At 49.6% G+C, this 20120-nt stretch overlaps 2 protein-coding genes across 4 annotated transcripts in view; one reads left to right on the top strand and one right to left on the bottom strand.

Moving 5' to 3' along the window:
* Positions 1-3587: 3587 nt before the first annotated feature.
* On the bottom strand, positions 3588-12441 carry NCDN (neurochondrin). The gene is made up of 7 exons (XM_016192564.2): positions 11774-12441; positions 10763-10903; positions 8697-9665; positions 7602-7843; positions 6848-7072; positions 6363-6505; positions 3588-5120 (listed from the first exon to the last, which is right to left on the bottom strand). Exons 1-7 carry the CDS (start codon positions 11804-11806, stop codon positions 4684-4686), a joined length of 2190 nt encoding a protein of 729 aa, XP_016048050.1. The 5' UTR covers positions 11807-12441; the 3' UTR covers positions 3588-4683.
* The window catches only part of KIAA0319L (KIAA0319 like), a 168070-nt gene continuing 160310 nt past the window's right edge, over positions 12361-20120 (top strand). The window contains exons 1-2 of one of the 3 annotated variants that reach the window (XM_060205869.1): positions 12361-12460; positions 17552-17721. In XM_060205869.1, coding sequence (XP_060061852.1) covers positions 12423-12460; positions 17552-17721 — 208 coding nt within the window. In that variant the 5' untranslated portion in view covers positions 12361-12422. Of the gene's footprint in view, positions 12461-12589; positions 12804-17551; positions 17722-20120 lie in introns of those variants that run through there. The other 2 variants (XM_060205871.1, XM_060205870.1) reach the window with 2 other exon arrangements.

The following is a 20120-nucleotide window of genomic DNA, read 5'->3' as shown; positions in this document are numbered from 1 at the left end:
CTACCGCCTGACTCCCCCAACATTTACTCTTTATCCCCCTTCATTCCTGATTAATCTACAAGCCCTATTAACCAACTCCTACCTTTATTTTCTCTAGCCTCGCTACTACAGGTTTAGTTCAGACTTACCTTTTGCCTGCCTCATTTGCCCCTCAGTATAGCTAAAGTCATCTTCCTAAAAGCAAAGTGAATTAATTACATCCAGTCCTCTCAAATGTCAAGTCTCAGCATGACCCCACATCTAATTAAGGTCAGCATAGCACACCAGGATATGTAAGATTTGGGTAGTAAGGGCGGTAGTGCACCTGGTTAAGCACACATCACGCACAAGTACCCAGGTTCAGTTTGAGCCTCTGCTCCCCACCTGCAGGGGTAAAGCTTCACAAGTTGTGAAGCAGGTCTGCAGGTGTCTTTCTCTCTCCCTCTTTATCTTCCCTCCCCTCTCAATTTCTCACTGTCCTATGAAATATAATAGAAAGGAAAAGAAAAAAAGGGAAAAAATAAGGAAAAAATGGCTAGGAGAAGAGGTGGATTTGTAGTGCAGGCATCGAGCCCCCAGTGATAACCCTGGTGGCAGCTAGAAAAATCTGGTTGGGGGCCAGGCAGTAATGCAATGTGTTAAGGACAGGTGGCGCAAAGCAAAAGGAACAGCGTAATGATCCTGGCTCGAGCTCCCAGCTTCTGCCACCTGCAGGGGGGGTGCTTCACAGGCGATGAAGCAGGTCTGCAGGTGTCTTGAGAGCTTATTTGGAGGTTCGGAGGTTCTAGCAGGGGAGCACTCTATTCTCTAGCAGGGGTCCGTATCTATTCAGGGAAGGCCGTCCTCTTCAACAGAGCGCGCAGCTTGGGGAGGGACACACATGGAGCAGTGAGGGAGTAAGAGGACACCTGCCTAACTAGCCAGATCAGCTGAATCAACCCTGGCCATCAATGGGGTGACAGATGTCGCAGCCAGATCGCCCTCACATCTATGATGTCTTATCTTTCTCTCCCCCTCTCTGTCTTCCCTTCCTCTTTCCATTTCTCTCTGTCCTATCCAATAACAATAACAATGATAAACAACAAGGGCAACAAAAGGGAAAAAATGGCCTCCAGGAGCAGTGGATTCCTAGTGCAGGCACCAAACCCCAATGATAATCTTGGAGGCAAAAAAAAAAAAAAAAAAAAAGTCTGGTTGATAACTCACTGGTCCAATCTCATCTTCTACCACTTTATACTTCACTTTCCCTGAATCCTTTTTTTTACCTGGGACCCCAAAGCCTCAGGTATGAGAGTCTTTTGCATACCCATTGTGCTATCTCCCGGGCCCTACCTTCACACCTACCATTCCTCTGCTTGTCTACCTGGGCTCACCTTCAGGTGCCAGAGTTACTATTTCCTGAGTCTTCTTTTTTAAAATATTCATTTCCTTTTTGTTGCCCTTGTTGTTTTTATTGTTGTTGTAGTTACTATTGTTGTTATTAATGTCATCATTGTTGGATAGGACAGAGAAAAATGGAGAAGACAGAGGGAGAGAGAAAGACACCTGCAGACCTGCTTCACCGCCTGTAAAGTAAATCCCCTACAGGTGGGGAATCGGGGGCTCGAACTAGGATCCTTCTGCCGGTCCTTGTGCTTTGTGCCACGTGCACTTAACCCACTGCGCTACCACCTGACTCTCTACATTCAGCTTTCATGCTTCAACTTCCCTTTGTTCAGACTACCATGGGAATCCTCTCATATTTACCACCCATTCCCAGGATCCATGCAAAGAATATGACTACTACATTCAACAAATGGATGCTCCCCTCTATGGCTAGCCAGCCACAGGTTGACCTGTGAAACATAGGTTAATGAATGCTTGTATGCTTATTGAGGTGCTTATATAGGTGGGGGAGAGTCTGCAGAGTTGGGGGCTGGTCTGGTCTGGCTCCAATCTGACAGTTTAGGCTCAGGCCTGGGGAGGCACTGGGCACTTGATTCATCTCCTGCTGAAGGCGTAGAGCTGGTTGCCTAAATGTCACTTTTGGTCTGCAGACCTTTTGTTGAGGCAATGACCTAATTTAAAAAAAAAGTATCAATATTCAAAAATAGGGTTTCAAATAAAAGTTAGGATTTTTGGCAGCCTGGAAGGTGGTATCATGGTTAGAGTACTGGAATGAGTCCTGAGTTCAATCCTCAGCATCACATGTGCTGGCTCTATCATAACTCATTTTTTTAACATTTATTTATTTATTCCCTTTTGTTGCCCTTGTTTTATTGTTGTTGTTATTGTTATTGATGTCATTGTTGTTGGATAGGACAAAGAGAAATGGAGAGAGGAGGGGAAGACAGGAGGAGAGAAAGACACCTGCAGATCTGCTTCACCGATTGTGAAGGGACTCCCCTGCAGATAGGGAGTCAGGGGCTCGAGCCGGGATCCTTAAGCCGGTCCTTGTGCTTTGCGCCACCTACGCTTAACCGACTCCCCTCATTTTTTTTTTAAATAGGATTTAAAACAAAATTGGGAGGATGTGTCAGTGCTTACTTGGCAGTACCCTGCCAACATGGAGAGGGTGCACTTCATTAGCACATGAGAAGCCAGCGGAGCTACAGTACAGTTCATTGGTGTAACGTGCAGTGCTGCTTCGCCGTGCACGTGATACAGGTTCAGCCCAGCCCCCACTGCCTTAAAGACTGCCTTTGGTGCTGTAGTCTCCTTCCTGCCACCCCCCCCCCCACCCCCACCCCATCAGGTCTGGCACATCATCTAATTGTGGACCTGATCTAGCAATGAAGGCTGGCAACACTTTTAAGAAAAACCACCTATCAATGCCTGATTCTTCAGCTATAAAATCAGGATTAGAGTGCTCCCTCCCCCTCTCCCCAACACCCCAGTCAGCTCTGGCTGATAGTAGTACTGGGGATTGAATGTGGCAGCTCAGAGCCTCAAGCGTGTAAGTCATTTGTATAACCATTGTGATATTTTCCCAGGCTGTGTGTGTTTTTTTAAAATATTTATTTTCCCTGTTGCCCTCATTTTTTTTTTATTGATATAGTTACTATTGTTGTTATTGATGTCATTGTTGTTGGATAGTACAGAGAGAAAGGGAGAGAGGAAGGGAAGACAGAGAGGGGGAGAGAAAGATAGACACCTGCAGACCTGCTTCACTGCCTGTGAATTGAGCCCCCCTGCAGGTGGGGAGCCTGGGGGCTGGAACTGGGATCCTTATGCCGGTCCTTGCACTTCGCGCCACCTGCACTTAACCCGCTGCGCTACCACCCGACTCCTAGCCTGTGGGCTTTTTAAAAATGTTTTAATTATCTTTATTTATTTATTTGATAGAGACAGAAATTGAGAGGGAAGGGGACACCTGCAGCACTGCTTCACCACTTGTGAAGCTTTCTTTCTGCAAGTGGGGACCGGGGGCTTGAACCTGGGTCCTTGTGCATTGTAACAGGCACGCTCAATCAAGTGTGCCACCACCTGACCCTGCCTGTGTGATCTTAGTAATATTTTTGGGAGCAGTGAATAACACTTGCTAGCTAAGTATGTTTAGCAGGGCATTTGCTCAATACAACTAGTTATATGCTTCTGGGAGAGAAGGCATAGAACAGACCATATAGGAGTCACCTTGTCACCAATGAACATTTATTGAGTGTCCACATGTGCACAGCTTTGAACTTGGCGATCACAGAACGCACTGGGGGGGGAGGGGATGGAGAGGAAAGCAAAGGATCACATGAGGGGGCAGTCCCCCTGGGTTCTTAAGAAAGGGCATCCCTGCTGGAGCCGCCAGCCGCGTCTCTGCAGAGGAGTTCTAAGCAGGGGTGGATGTTAAAGCCAGGCACCACGATAGAAAGGGGGTGCAGTCACTAGGGAAACATGCGGATTCTGAGGAAATGTCTCTCCTGTTTCTGGCTCCAACCAGGCCAGATGGCACCAGGGGGACAGGGATCAGATGCTCAGGTGTCCAAGCAGGGATAAGGACAGGCAAAATAAATACCCCCCCCAACCCCCACTGTCACTCTGCTGCAACACGACACAAAAGCTTAGAGACCAGGGTCCAGGCAGTCCTGGGTCCCCTCCCCTCAAGGAAGCTCAGATAGAAAGAGGCTTGCCCACCCTCTCACCAGGCCTTGTCTGCCCTCGCTTTCCCTGGAAGGATGGGGCAGTTCAGACCTCAGGTCACTAAAGCTGATAGGAAGAACTGTGATGTCAGTGGCCTGAGCCTACTTTCTGCCTAAGAGGGCCAAGGGCAAAAGCCAAAGGGCCAATTTAAAGGACGTGGACCTGGGAGACCAGAGGGGGCACCACAGCCTAGGGGAGCCCACGCCCTGGCCGGCAGGGCATATGGGCTGAGGCAGCCAGCTCCTGCCAGCCCTAACCCACCCTGGAGACTCCCTCCAATGTAAGAGCCAGACATAGGCACAATAACACCTAGTGCCCCATCCCCTGGGGTCTACTCCAACTTTCCCTGGCCTGGTGGGGACAGCCACATTTATTTCCAGGCTCATCCCCGTCCCCTTGGGAGCCTAGGGGGTGGCAGGACCATGTCCTTACACTGGGGGTTGGGCACTGTGCCCTTGCCCTCAGAAAAAGCCAGAAAGCTAGGGTGTTGGGGGGATGTTTAGGGAGGGGGGTCCAGTTTGGGGGCTTCAGGGAAGATACCTCCTCCCTCCTTCCCTTGCTGCCCGCCCCCAGGTTTGTCCCCAGTGGACACCCTCAGGGCTCGGACAGGCACTGCTCCAGGGCAGCCATGCGGTAGTGGCTGGCCGTCTCCTCACCTGCCTGCAGTCTCATGGCCTCCCGGCACAGCCGGTTGGCTCGTGCCAGCTCCACCAGGACACCCTGGTAGGCGGCTACCATCTCAGGCTTGACTGAGTTGGGGCTGACACTGCCAAGCAGCTGGAGCAGCTCCTGAGGCCAGCGGGAGCGCAGGGCAGCAGGGGCCAGCCAGGGAAGCAGTGGCACACAGCCCGTGAAGGCCTGCATGCCCAGGAACCAGAGCTCCTGCAAGTCAGCCCAGATGCCCTCATAGTCAGGGGACAGCGCCAGCACAGCCTGGTCCGAGCCAGGTGTGGCCCGAGCCACGTGGGACTGTGATAGGAAGAGGATGGCAGCTGCGAAGAAGCCTCTGGATGCGGGCGTCCCCTGAAGAGCTGGAAGGCAAGGAGGGAGGGGGTAGGAGCGTGAATTGGACAGGCCAGCTGCTTGGCCAGGACCTTATTTTCCTGCTGGCCTGGACACACTTAGGGAGAAGAAGCAGAGGCTGGAATCCGCCTACAGGGTTCAGTCTCCCTTCTGACTCCACTGTTTGTCCGTGTGTGAGACAGGACCATAGTGCTAGTCTTACAATCAGCTGTGAGGATTAAAAGTAGTAATCACAGTAAATTCAGCCACATGTTGACACCCTCCTATTGTCAGAGCAGCAAGCATTAATAGGAGCTCTGCCTAGAGCTCCCCAAGCTGAGGATGGGGGAGCCAGAAGAGGGCGCCAGAGGAACCACAGGCTGGTGATTGGGCTTCACTTACCTGGCAGGCAGGGGTACACCCCCAAACCCTGCACTACAGATACTCTCCAGAAGGCTGCTAGTCTAACCTGGTGGCATTTGTGGATGAACCAGGGCTGGGGCTCTACTTGAGTGCTGTGGAGATACAGCCAGAGACGGAGGGGGGAATAGGGGATGGGGGAGGCATGGCTGGATGACAATTCCTGGTGCACTGGTACTTCTCCCCTTCCCAGTGCCACACACCCTACTGGGATCCCCACACAGGGAACACAGAGGGAGGCAGCTGAGGGTATGGGCTTGTTACACCCTGTTCCTGGGCATCTGCTCAGCTCCTCCAACCTGACAGATGGGGCATAGGGAACAGGCAGGGACAGAGGGACCCAAGCAGACACCCACGGTCAAAGTGGGAGACACAGAGGGCTGGCAAGGGCACCCCCCCACCCCTGCATGCAGCCTGAATGGGGCAGAGCTAGGGAGTAGGTGCGGAGGAGCACTGAGTACTGAGACCTGTCACAGGGAGGTGAAGGGCTGAGCAGAGGAAAAACCTCAATGGAGGAAAGTCAGCTTCCTGACTACTCAAGGGCTGGGTGGGGGCGGCTCTACCTTGAAAACACTGGATTCAGAGTCTTATGGCTGCTGGGGATTCCAGGTGCCTGTGCCTATGAACAGGCCTGTCCTTACACCCACCCGACCTTGCCTTAAAAGCCTTCAGAAGGCAGCATGTTAGCATTTTGGGAAGGAGGGTGGGGGAGGAGACATATTTTAGAATCTTCCTCTTGACTGGAAAACCCTTAGGGCCATTTTCTGAAGATGATGACTTATTCCCAGGATGCATCAGACCCACCCAGGTCATTTCCCCCCATCTGTTAGCACTAGGTCCCCAAGGCTTACCTGGAGAGGTGCTCAGGAGGCGAGCCATGAGGAGGCCCAGGGTGGCCACGTTGGCGGCCAGAAGCAGCCTTCCTTGCTGTTGCACTAGTGCAGGCAACGACGTCATCAGGGTGTTCATAAGAGATGTAAAGCAGGCATCCCGCCTGGGGAGAAGGGGGAGGGCGGTGAGTGGGGAGGTTAGTTGAGCTGGGCACCCAGCTGGGTTTGGGGAGAAATTAGGCAGCAGGGTGAGAAGTTAAATTTGAACCCCACTCATGTTATCTGGGGGAACAGACAGTAGGTTAGGGCTAGAGCAGGCAGGCTTGTCCAGCAGGGTTTTAGAAATGCCAGTTGCTTGACTGTTCCCAGACCCTTTCACACAACATTCACAGGGACCCGTCGACACAGGGAAGCTAACAGGTGGCTGAGGTTTGAGGAGATCTTGAGCAGAAACCCCCCCACCCCCACCCCACCACTTCCTCCAACATCCCCCTTCCCAGCCTCACTTGATCAGCCCTGGTGCGGTGACCACCAAGTTGAGGAAGATGTGGCAGCAGGTCTGCAGGCCGATCTCCACACTGTCAGGCAGCACTGAGGTGTCATGGCCAGGGGATGTGAGCTCCCACTGCTGCAGGAAATACTTGCATAGGAGTGAAGGTGCCCCCTCCTTGATCAGGATCTCCCGGGGCCCGTCTTCCACTGTCAGGTGACACCAACCGGGCAGAAGGAGCCTGAAGGTGTGGGAGGGATAAGACATTCGAAGGGTTGGGAGATAAAGAGATCAAAGCATAAGGACTTCCTTTTGGAGGACACCCCAGATATCTAAGAGGAATGGAGTAGTGGAGAATGGCACATTCTCATAGGTATAGCAGAAGCACAAGCTTGAGATTGCAGTGGTAAGGCCTCAAACTCAGGCTCCGCCACAGGGTTTGAATGTGGGCAAGTCACCTCTTTGAGCCTCACTTTCCTCATCCTGGTGACATGACTCAGGTTTATGTCACTGACTTGCTACATGGACCAAATGAGATGGTTTTGGTAAAGGAAATTTATTACAAAATGCCTAGCAGGCAGCAGATGCTTAACAAGCATAATTTCTCTTTCTACAGAAAAACCTTGGATTGGAAAGTGGGAACAAGTTCTCTACAACAATCCTAAAGGGAATCTCAGGCCCTAATCAGGGAGCTCATCACAGCCCACTTGGGTACAGAGGCATGCCTAGGTCACACTTTTCTTTAGAACAGTCTGGATGGACAAACTCACCGAAGAGCATCCCCTGGCCAGGTGGGGCCTGAGGTGGTGGGGGAAATGGCCAGGGTGGCCACCTGCTGGGAGATGTCATTGGCCTCTTCTGCTTCCTCGTAGAGGCTCTTGGCATAGCGCACGAGGAAGGGTAGCAGTTGGCAGACCTCTTTGCGCAAGGATGAGGTCTCTTCCGCCAGCCAGGCACCCAGAATCCGCACCGAAGCAAACACAAAGGGTTCCTTCTGCTTCTCTGGTCCCACCTATTATCACAGGAGTCCTTTGAGATGGAGAAAAACCACACACCCTCCTCTGCCTGGCCAGCTTAGGAGCTCTTCAAAGGCAGGCACCCAGCTTTCCTGGGCCCTCACAAGTCTGCTGAGACTCAAGTCACATCCCCCCACCCCCTTTCCCAAAGCATCTCAAGGTTAGAAGCAAACTCACAGGTTCAGAGCTCAGTAAACACTACCTTCACAGCAACTCTGACCTGGGATGAGAGAACTGGCCCCTGACCCCTTTAATGGTGGGAATAGTGGGACAGATGCCCCCATTTGGGCTAAGCCAGAAAGAGGTAATGGGAGCTTGGCACTGGACATATCATGGTGAGTTAGTGGCTGAAGGAGGCAACACAAGAAGAGACCAGGGTTTTGAGTGAACAGCATACTGGACTCTCAGAGAGGGAGGGAGGGAGGAGGGGATGTGGGAGAAGGTGGGCAAATGAAGTTAGATGAGACTATCCAGAGGCTAGAAACCAGGCAGCCCTGTCCCTCCTCCCTGCTCCAGTAAGTCTGTATGTGTCCATGTGTGAAGCAGTGCTATAGACTGAACAGAACAGGCTGCTTCCAGTGTGTGTGTGTGTGTGTGTGTGTGTGTGTGTGTGTGTGTGTACTGGGGGGAGGGTTGTAAGTGGGAGGTTACTGTGTTGTGTGTGTGTGCTGTGATGGGAGTGCACATATGGTGTGTGGTATGGTGCTCGTGTGGAGGCTCAGGGGAGGGAGAGGGAAGCTCAGTCACATACTACTCTCTGGAGTGCCGGAGGATGGGCATCTATCTCTGTCCTCCAGACTCTCCCCCTTCCTCAAACCAGGTGCCCCCCTGTGGCCAGTGTGTCCTCACCTGCAGCAGGTAGTGGATGACAGCCCCGATGGCCTCCTTCATGATGCTGACAAGCTGCACCTTCTGTGGCTCCTTCAGCAGTGACTGCTCACAGCGGGTACATTCCTGGATCCCCAGTTCCATGAGGGCATAGCAGGCGGTCACCACATCCTCTTTCACCTCTGAGCCTGTCTCCTCCAGTGCCAGACGTACCTCCACACATGCCAGGTTCACCAGCAGGGCCAGGAACTTGCTCCCAGAGTTGCCTGCCGGGATCCAATCGGAGCCGCAGGCATGTGCCAGGCGGGCTGCCAGCTTCAGTGCAGGGTTGCGCTGCCAGGAGCTCAGCTTGCTGCCCAGGATGCGTGCCAGCCCAGCCTGCAGATCTCGGAGGCATTCAGAGGGCACAGTTGTTGGGGGCAGAAAGATGGGCAGCAGCTGGCAGAGCTCAAACTTGCTGGCGTCCTCAGCTTTCTGGAAATCTTCACTAAGGCCTCGTAACACGGCCAACAGGTCAGGCTCTGCCTCCTTCCAGCACTGTGTCTCGGCAGCAGCCAGCAGCCCCACCAGGAGTGCCAGGGCTTGGTCAAAGCCATAGCCATGCCCCAGGTATGCCTGACACAGGGCAGACACAGTGCCACCAGCAATGAGGTGCCGGGGGCCTCGGGGTGTGCCTGCTACTGCTGTCAGGCACTGGTAGGTGTCATCGACCATGGAACGGCGGGCAGCATCGTCGGGGTCCCCCCGGGCTGTGAGGAAGGTGGTAAGGATAGGGATCTTGTTCAGGACCTGAGGATGGGCGGCCAGTTCAGGGTCACTGCAGAAGCAGGCCAGCAGGGCCACTCCCAGGGCCCGCAGAACATGGTCAGGGCAGCCATCTGGCGCCTCCTTGGTGGTCAGGAGACGATTAGGAAAGGTGAAACCAACAGCATCAAAGATCCGCCGTCGAGTTTTGGCATCAATGTCACCTGCTTTGACTGCCTTGGTTACCTAAGGGGGTGGTGATGTATGTGGCATCAGCAGAATGAAAGGAGATGGCACAAACTGTACTGTGGGTTGCTGGCCACTAACCGGACTAGGTTATGTAACAGCACTCACTCGGGTCAGGAGCCCTCCAGAAGTGATTCTCTCCAGTTTCTCTCTCCTCCTAGGGATTTCTTGAATCCCTTATTTCTATGACTACCTCCATGGAAGGGAGATTCAGTCCTTTTCAACTCCTTGTTCTGCTATTCCACCCATCACCTAGTCAGCTAGGAAGTTCTTTCTGATGGCTTGGCTTGTCAAGATGCCCATAACCTGAGTTGGTATGAGCTTAAAAATCAACTGTTTGTAAAATCCTCCAAGGATTTAGGGTCCCTCCTTAACTGCTCCCTCCAGGAGTCTCATCCATTTCTGCCATCCTCTCAGGGGAAATGGCTCCTGTGTCTCGCCACTCTGCCTGTCAAAACATTTCCCCTTACATTTCACCTAAAACACCTCCTCTGCTGCAGTGTGAGCCCTTGACTCTGGAGCCTTCTCCCTGTTGTCATGGCAAACAAGCATCGGCTGTACTCCCTCCTCCCTTCACCCCCACACACCAGCCCCCCCCCCCTTCCAGCACTGCAGTTTCTGCTCTGCTGTTCCCAGCCTGGACTCCTCCAATAGGGCTAAGCCCTAAATCAGCTCCCTTAACTTCAGCCTACCTACCGCCATCCTGGCCATTCCCTAGAACCCCTTCCCAGTCATTTTCATTCCTGCTACTCTCTCCACCCCCAGAACAGTCATCCCCAGGCCTCAAGTACTCTGCACTAGTTACTACCTGCTGCTGTTAACATATGAGTCAGCTCCCATCTGCTCTGGGACGCCCCAGAGAGATCCAGGCAGCCTCCCCCAAGGCTCCTAGGGCCACAAGCCTTATTCACCTCCTTTCTCCTCTTAGCCCCCATGCTCAGGGGAGGTAGAGCCCAAAGGTAGGCACATAGGGACTTCCTTGGTGCAGCCAGGTAACCCAGCATCATCTATATATCCTCGAGGACTTGTTGGCCCCATTCTTAAGAAGCCCAACCACCCAGCAGTTCCCACCTCCCAGTTTTCAGTCAGGTCCTTACTAGCAGCAGGGCTGCAAACTGCTCGCTGTCATTCTTGGCTTCACGTAGGGCTCCCAGGTATCGCTCCAGGGTGGGGTTTCGGCCCTCTGCCTGGTTCAGAGCTGGCTCACAATCCGAGGCCATGATGCCCGCCTTGCCCAACTGTGAACACAAGAGGGACTGAGCATCCCTCTGCAGAGGGGGGGGGGGGAGGGTGTGTGGGCGGAGGTGGGGTGGGAGTGGAGCTAATGGAGGGAGGGATTAGCACAGAGGGCAGAGAGGAACAGGAGGGATAGGCACCGCAGGACTGACTTCCCTTGGGGGCCCCTCTTGAGAAGGCTGGAGTCTCAAGTCCTTAGGGGTGACAGAAGGGACCCTGGTGCAAGGTCACCTCCAGGAAGCAGGGAGAAAAGAATCATGCATCTTGCTGGTCAGATGGACAGCTCTCTTCATCAGTGTGGGTGGGTGTTGGCAGGGGCTAGTCCCACCCCTCTGGGGTCTGCTGGCACCAGAGACTGGGTTTTATTTATCTCCTTCCAAGAAGGTACGGAAGGAGGGAGTGGTGAGGACAGACAGGGAGGGATGGAGACATACATGGATGAAGTTCGATTATCCGGACTCGGACTGACATGAGGGAAGGGGCAACCTAGTTTTCCCTTCCCCTGCCTCCTTCAGAAGAGACAGGAGACTAGCTGCAGCACTAGAGAGGATGCAGGGCCTGACCAGCAGAGGCTTGAAAACCCCTCTGGGGACCCCACCCCTCTAGCCAGGACTCTCAGTCGCCCCCGCAGGCTCCGTGCCGCCTCTCCTTTCCCTCCCTCGGGCGGCAGCAGCAGAATTAACCCCTTATGCTCCTTCTCCTCGCCCTCCCCGCCCCACTACCAGCCTGTGGATGCCGGCAGGGACTGGAGAAGTGAGAAGGGGGTCCCGGGTAGCTCCCAGGACAACGGAGAATCCAAAAGCCGGATAATCGAAGCAGGACTGTTGAGATGGGGAGATGAGAAGGGGGGGAGGTTTCCTGGTGGTCACCACCTGTCCGGCCGCAGCCAGGTCACAACACGACATTGATGAAGTCACGACAGAGCGGCGATGAGATCACACTTCACGATGACGCGGTGATGCCACGAAGAGATCACGGCAAAAATCACGACATGGGACAGCCTCCAAAGATGACAGGGCAAAGAAAAAAAAAGAAAAAAAGAAAAACTATAGATTGAAAAGAGCTGTGTGACAAAATGGAGTCTCGACAGGGCACGATGATGTCGCGATATGGCGCGAAGGAGTCGCAACAGGGTCCCCCAGGTGTGTCGGCATCGATCGGCGCCGGCTCCGAGAGGCCCTGGCTGGGAGGTTGGGGAGAGCCTGAAAGGGGCTGAGCTCACCAGGCTGCGGCCCCGAGCGGTGAAGTCTTCTCCCAGCGCGATGCTCCGGGAGCCTGGGGCCACTGCTCAAGCCGCGTTGCCCACTCCGGGCTCCCGGCTGCTGCAGCTCCACCTCTCACACCCCCGCAGCACTCTCGACCAATCCGCGGAGACTTCACTCCAGCCGCCGACCAATGGCATGGCTTGGCGCTAAGTCGTAGGGGGTGTTGCCGTTGCCGCCATCTTGCTTGTGGGCAGAGCTCAAGTCTGGGCTCTAGGGTTCGCGCAGGGCAGGTGGACTTGCCGACTGTCTATGGAGAATGAAAGGCGAGAGCCGGGCACGCAGGTTCCCGCGCTCGTGCGTAGTTCTACCCCTATCCTCTTAGGACTGTCCCCCTCCCCCGCGGACGGGCAAGCGGCTGGAATTGAGCTTCCGGGGGGAGGAGAGGGCAAGAGGGCTTGGTTAGCACAGAGAGTGTGTTTCCGGGTTGAACCCGGGGGAGGTGGGAGGAGGTGGCGTTTCCGGCCGCTATCGCTGTCCAGGGAGGCTGAGGCGAGAGGGAGCTGTCCGGGTGGGGAGCCCGCACTACCTTCCTCCTCCTCCGGGTGAGGGGAACGAAGGTTGGGGCCCCAACCCCATGGACCGGGAGGAGGTGAAGGCCGCCGAGAGCCGGGGCCCCGTTGTGTGGCCTTGAGCCCCGGTAGGTGGCCGAGGGCGACTGGCAGCCAGGCCGAGGACCACGAGCTCAGAGGAGGGGCAAGTGGGATGGGCTGTTTCTGGGGGTGGCCGGCCGGCCGGGCGTGGGAACCCGAGAGGCGCTGCTGACCCAGCGAGGACAGACAGGTGCTGCTGGCTTTGCAGGTGCAGCGCCCCCCACTTCGGGCCGGGCCTGGGCTTGCAGCTTCTCCATCCCCTGACTGCCAGACTGACCCGGCTCTTGGCACTGCTGGGATTTTTTTTGTTGTTGTTGTTGTTTTTTAACTCCCCTTTCTCGACATTCGCAGATTCTGTCTTTCCTCTTGTTTCTGGTTATTTGTTTCCCCCACCAAGATAGAAAATTGATGCAGAATAAGAGGGTCGGGGGCTGGCCAGTCAGAAAACTTTTTTCCTTCCTAACCAGGGTTATCTCTGGGGCTTTGTACCTGCCATGATATATAAATTATGATGCGAGACTTACCTTACTCCAGTCTTGGGGGAATTATGCCCCACTGAGGGTTCAGTGGTGGCTGCAGTGATCACAAAGGTGGAATGAAGTAAATCAAACAGGAAAGACTCAAAAGGGATTTAAGGAAAGCTATGCGACTGGACCCAACTGATAGTAGATGTAATCAGTGAAGAGCATTAGCTGACTCTCCTGTGCTTTCTTACGATCAACAGACTGGAAGCTAGGAACAAATTTGAAAGACGACGTCTCAGAACAATCTGTTCATTTTTCCAGCTATCTGGAAAACAGTGTCTGCAAATATAAGCAAAGCTATTCATGGCAGTCTGTTCTGTAACTTTCCCAGATATCTAGGACTTTTTAAAAAGGAGCTTTATTCTTGATTACTCATGCCAACTGAATAGGCTGTTTCAGACGTGCTCTGTCGTTGCTCAAACATATCTTATCGCTTTGTACATAAATGGAGTTCCACGTATGTAGCTGACAGACTGAACTATGATACATCCCCCATCAACCTGAAGTATTAAGTAAACATTACCCCCTGCTCTGTCTGAACAGCTGCTGCAACAGAGAGTGCTTTTATTTCGGGTGTACTTGTAACGCCCTAAATGCCAGAACTACTGCAAGCTTTTCTAGAATTTCATTTGTCAAGTATTGTGGGGGTGTGTGTTCTCTCCCTGTATTGTTACCCTTTGATTCTATAACAAACCATTTACATCTTGGTGAAGTGTCCTTATTCTTCCCTCTGGTCAGCAAGGCTTTGACAGGATCCCCGCAGTGAGTTGTGCCCTTGGGCAATCGTTGTAAGAGGAATACTTTGAAAGTTCACTAGAAATTAGCTCTGCCCCTCCCTTATACAGAATTTGTAAGACATTGCACTTCTCATCAGCTTGCTGATCCAATGGTGTTTATTACTTTGGTTTCCAAAACCTATTCATTTATTTTATTCTTCTATCGCCCACCTGTCACACTATTGATGACAGGTGTTGAGTCACCTTGAGTTTAAAATCCTTTCTTGGTAGGCAGGAAGATACACACATGCACACTCACCCATTCCATCTTGGTAGGCGAGAGAGTGCTGGATATACTTTCTAACTTGGGCTCCATTTCATAATCTCTTCAACATGTCTCTGGCCCACACACCTTTCTACCCCCTTCTCCCTAACATACAGCTGTAAAAACAACTAGCAATAGGAATGGATGGAAGTGGATGAGAAAGATGAAGTCTTTCAGCTGCTTAATGCTCAGTATACGCCTTTTCTTGGGTGGGCGGTACCACAGTTTTGTAACTGTGTATGAGTTTCTTAATATTAAGATATCCAAGATATGCAGTACCATTCTCTACTTGCTGACTGGGGTGAAGCTTATCAGCCTATGCCACTTACTAGGTGGGAATGACAGCTACACATTTAGGATAAAAGAGTTTATGAACTTTTTTTTAATATATATAATTTTTTTGTTATCTTTATTTGTTGGATAGAGACAGTCAGAAATTGTGAGGGAAGGGGGAAATAGAGAAGAGAGACAGAGACACACCTGCAGCCCTACTTCACCACTTGCAAAGCTTTTCACCTGCAGGTGGGGACCTGGAGCTCAAACCTGGGTCCCTGTGCATTGTAACATGTGTGCTCAACCAGCACACATTGTAACATGTCCCACCACCCTGCCCCTGAATTGCTTCTTTAGAACTCAACTCTAAATGTGTTGCCTAGATTAAGAAATTGATGCAAAAATCACTTTTTATTCTGGAAGGAGCCTAAATCATCTAGATTGTAAATTCCAGAGTATCCAGCACCTAATGAGAGCTGTGTATGCATTTGTTTGGTGTATGTGAGTTTATGCCAGGAATTGCAAGTGACCTTAAGGATCAGCGAGATGGCCTCAAAATTAAATAGATTTTTAAGCTGGAGAGTGCATGCTTTTCCTAAAGATCATCACATCCTCAGATTAACTAACTTCTGAAGGGCCAGACTCTTCATAGGTAGAAACATGTTTTTGGCCAGTCGGAAAACTTTTTTCCTTCCTAACCAGGGTTATCTCTGGGGCTTTGTACCTGCATAATGAGCCCTGCATAATGAATCTATTATTTCTTTTTTTTTTTTAAAGTATTTATTTATTTTTGATAATTATTTCCTTTTGTTGCCCTTGTTTTTGCTGTTATAGTTATTATTATTGTTGTTGATGTCATTGTTGGATAGGACAGAGAAATGGAGAGAGGAAGGGAAGACAGAGAGGAGAGAAAGACAGACACCTGCAGACCTGCTTCACCACCTGTGAAGCGACGCCCCTGCAGGTGGGGAGCTGGGGATCGAACCGGGATCCTTACGCCGGTCCTTGCGCTTTGCGCCACATACACTTAACCCACAGCGCTAACTCCTGACTCCCAAATCCACTATTTTTGACTGCCATTATCCTATTTCTTTCATTCTGACTCTCTTTCATTTTTGTAGAGACAGAGAAATTGAGAGGGAAGTGGGAACATAAGGAGAAAGAAAGATACCTGCAGTACCACTTTACTGTCTCTGAAACTTCCCTCCTGCAAGTGGTGACAAGGGCCTTGAACCCTGGTCTTTGTGTGTGGCAATGTGTACACTCAACCATGTGCTCTACCACCTGACTCCAGTCACAAAACTGTTAGTAGCAGAACAGAAGCTGCAACTCAGATATTTTGTCAGACTGACTCTCTTCTCTTTCTCTTCTTGTCCTACCACTGTTAGAAAATGATGGAATAGTGGCCCAGGAGATGGCACAGTAGCTAAAGTGCAGGCCTCTCAAGCATGAGGCCCTGAGTTCAATCCCTGGCAGCACATGCAGCAGAGTGATGTCTGGCTCTTTCTCTCCTCCTATCTTTCTCATTAATAAATAAAATATTGTGATCCGGGAGGTGGCACAGTGGCTAAGGCACTAGACTCTCAAGCATGAGTTCCTGAGTTCAATCCCTGGCAGCACATGTACCAGAGTGATGTCTGGTTATTTTTCTCTCTCTCTCTCTCCTATCTTTCTCATTAATAAATAAATAAAATAATTTTTTTAAAAAGTTTAAAAAAATAAAAATCTTTTTTTTTAAATGATGGAATATATAAAGTTCAGGGTTTTTTTTAAAGATTTTATTTATTGATTGATTAGAAAGATTGGAGGAGAGAAAGAACCAGACATCACTCTGGTACATGTGCTGCTGGGGCTTGAGAGTCAAGTACTTTATCCACTGCACCGCCTCCCAGACCACAAAGTGGTTCGGTTTTATAGTGGATTAATTTCATATCCTTTGCTGTTGTTTTTTTTATTTTTTATTTATTTACTTATTCCCTTTTGTTACCCTTGCTGTAATTACTATTCTTTTTTATAATTATTTTCCCTTTTGTTGCCCTCATTTTTATTGTTGTAGTTATTGCTGTTGTTGATGTTGTCATTGTTGGATAGGACAAAGAGAAATGGAGAGAAGAGGGGAAGACAGAGAGGTGGGAGAGAAAGACACCTGCAGACCTGCTTCACCACCTGTGAAGCGACTCCCTTGTAGGTGGGGAGCCAGGGGCTCAAACCAGGATCCTTAGGCCTGTCCTTGGGTTTTGCGCCACCTGCGCTTAACCCGCTGCGCTACAGCCCAACCCCCACTATGTTTTTTTAAAAATATTTATTTATTCCCTTTTGTTGCCTTTGTTTTATTGTTGTAGTTATTATTGTTGTTGTTATTGATGTCATCGTTGTTGGACAGGATAGAGAGAAATGGAGAGAGGAGGGGAAGACAGGAGGAGAGAAAGACAGACACCTGCAGACCAGCCTCACCACTTGTGAAGCGACTCCCCTGCAGGTGGGGAGCTGGGGGCTCGAACCAGGATCCTCATACTGGTCCTTGCACTTTGCGCCGCTAGGTGCGCTTAACCTGCTGCACTACCGCCTGACTCCCCCTTGCTATGTTTTTATTTATTTATTTTTTATAGTATTGCACATTTTTCCCCTTTTGTTGCCCTTGTTGTCTTTTCATTGTAGTTATTGTTGTTGTTGTTATTGATGTCGTCATTGTTAGATAGGACAAAGAGAAATGGAGAGAGGAGGGGAAGACACAGAGGTGGAAAGAAAGACACCTGCAGACCTGCTTCACTGCCATGTGCGCTTAACCTGCTGCTACCGCCCGACTCTCCAGGTTTAAAATTTATCGGCAGGCATGAGTAGTGAAAAAAACTTGAACTTTCTTTTCCTGATTTGTCACATTTCTCTATCATTCCACCCTCCAAGAATCAATTATAAATGACTTGGTGTATAATTGCTTCATTTTTTTGTCTTTATAGTGGATTGGTTCTGCCTGTCTGGAAGACCATGGAGAAGAGGCTGGGAGTCATGCCAAGCCTTGCTTCCTGGATTTTATCAGAATTTTGTTGGCAGACATCTGTGAAGTGGTTGAAAAGCCTGTACCTGTTTTATACTTGCTTCTGCTTCAGTGTGCTGTGGTTGTCAGCAGGTACCATTTTACTTACAAATTAAAGATTTTTGAAAAATATACTTTGAGGGGCTGGGGAGGAAGTATAATGGTATATCCAACAGACTCTCATGCCTGAGTCTCAGAGGTCCCAGGTTCAGTTTCTGGCACCACCATAAGCCAGTGATCTAGTAAACTGAATAAATACGTAAACAAATAAATAAGTAAAGCACTTTGTGTCATTTAGTTCATTTTATTTATTTTTTAATATTTATTTATGTATTCCCTTTTGTTGCCCTTGTTTTATTGCTGTAGTTATTGTTGTTGTTATTGATATTGTTGTTGGATAGGACAGAGAGAAATGGAGAGAGGAGGGGCAGAGAGGGGGAGAGAAAGATAGACACCTGCAGACCTGCTTCACCACTTGTGAAGCGACTGCCCTGCAGGTGGGGAGCCAGGGGCTCGAACCAGGATCCTTACTCCGGTTCTTGTGATTTGCGCCAGTTCTTGTGCTTTGCACCAGGTGCACTTAACCTGCTGTGCTACCGCCTAACTCCCTCCATTTTATTTTTTACATTGTTGTAACTCTCATGATTCCACCTCTTCCAGACCAAGTTTTATTTCCCACCCTTTAAATTTCCTGCACATATATAGAGAGAGTGAAAGAGAGAGTAAGAGAGATAGCTACAGACAGACACTATCATACTGCTCTACAATCCATGGAGTTTTCCCTGTTGTCAGTGCAGTGGTGCTACCATGTGGTGCCAGGGTTCAAACCTCAAACCTGTGACTTCATGCATGGCAGTCTACATGGCTACTGGATGAACAATCTCCTTGCTTCCATTTAGTTCATTTTAAAGACTAACAGGAAGAAGAAAAGCAATCTACTAATAGAAATAGTCATCTTCTTGGTAGATACTTAGCTTTTTGGGTAAATTTGTTCTGTTTTGCTTTAGAACCAAAATTTAAATGTGTTCTTTCTCATAAGGGAGAATTAGTATGATCATTTTGAAAAAAATTTTAACAATGAAATTTATTGTTTTTAATGAAAACTCTTTAAGTATTTTTATGTTGATTTCCAAACTATATATACAAATGCTCAAGTTAAAATTTTTAGTTTAAGGCCCATTTTAAATTTTGATGAAGATGTGATGAGAAGGAAAAGGTTACAAAGCTGAATAGGCCTAGTCCTGGAACTGGATGTTTCCATTTAATGACTATAAAGCCTTGCCTGTAAGGAAGGACAATACTTATAGCTTGATTTGGCACAACACTCTAAACATAGGTTCTTAGTAAATAGTACTTGGCTTTTATAAAGAAATCTATACTGGAGGCTGGGTGGTGGTACACTGAGTTAAGCGCACATATTACCACATGCAAGGACCAGAGTTTGAGCCCTGACTCCTCACCTGTAGTGGTGAAGCAGGTCTGCAGATGTCTCTGTTTCTTTTTCCCTCTCTATCTCCCCTACCATCCACTCCCCTCCCCTCTCAATTTCTCTTTGTCCTATCAAGTATAATAAAGAGGAAAAAAAAAAGTTAAAAAATAGCCACCAGGAGTAGTGGATTTGTAGTGCTGACACCAAGCCCCAGTGATAACTCTGGTGGCAGAAAAAAGAAAAAGAAAAAAGAAATCTTTATTTGGGATAGTAAGGTACCATAGTGGTTGCATGCTAGAGTAACTTATCTGAATCTTCAGAGGTCCCAGGTTCAATTCCTGGGACTACCATATTTATTTTTATTTATTTTATTTACATATATATATATATACTTTTTTATTCCCTTTTGTTGCCCTTGTTTTTTTATTGTTGTAGTTTATTTTTTTTCTAATTTCTTTATTGGGGGATTAATGTTTTACATTCAACAGTAAATACAATAGTTTGTACATGCATAACATTTCTCAGTTTTCCATATAGCAATACAACCCCCACTAGGTCCTCTGTCATCCTTCTTGGATCTGTATTCTCCCCACCCACCCACCCCAGAGTCTTTTACTTTGGTGCAATACGCCAATTCCAGTTCAGGTTCTACTTGTGTTTTCTTTTCTTGTTTTTCAACTTCTGCTCGAGAATGAGATCATCCCATATTCATCCTCTGTTTCTGACTTATTTCATTCAACATGAATTTTTCAAGGTCCATCCAAGATTGGCTGAAAACGGTGAAGTCACCATTTTTTACAGCTGAGTAGTATTCCATTGTGTATATAGACCATAACTTGCTCAGCCACTCATCTGTTGTTGGACACCTGGGTTGCTTCCGGGTTTTGGCTATTACAAATTGTGCTGCCAAGAACATATGTGTACACAGATCTTTTTGGATGGTTGTGTTGGGTTCCTTAGGATATATCTCCAGGAGAGGAATTGCAGGGTCATAGGGTAGGTCCATTTCTAGTCTTCTGAGAGTTCTCCAGACTGTTCTCCACAGAGGTTGGACCAATTGACA

The sequence above is a fragment of the Erinaceus europaeus genome, chromosome 13, assembly GCF_950295315.1.
Source record: "Erinaceus europaeus chromosome 13, mEriEur2.1, whole genome shotgun sequence".
NCBI lineage: Eukaryota > Metazoa > Chordata > Mammalia > Eulipotyphla > Erinaceidae > Erinaceus > Erinaceus europaeus.
The sequence above is the reverse complement of the archived record's forward strand: the minus strand, read 5'-3'. Positions and strand labels throughout refer to the sequence as shown.

Coding starts and splice junctions, on each gene's coding strand:
- NCDN (XM_016192564.2), bottom strand. CDS start 11,806: ATGTCGTGTTGTGACCTGGCTGCGGCCGGACAG. Junction 7,844..8,696: donor TCATCCACTACCTGCTGCAG/GTGAGGACACAC, acceptor CTGTGATAATAG/GTGGGACCAGAGAAGCAGAA. Junction 6,506..6,847: donor ACCGCACCAGGGCTGATCAA/GTGAGGCTGGGA, acceptor CCTTCTCCCCAG/GCGGGATGCCTGCTTTACAT.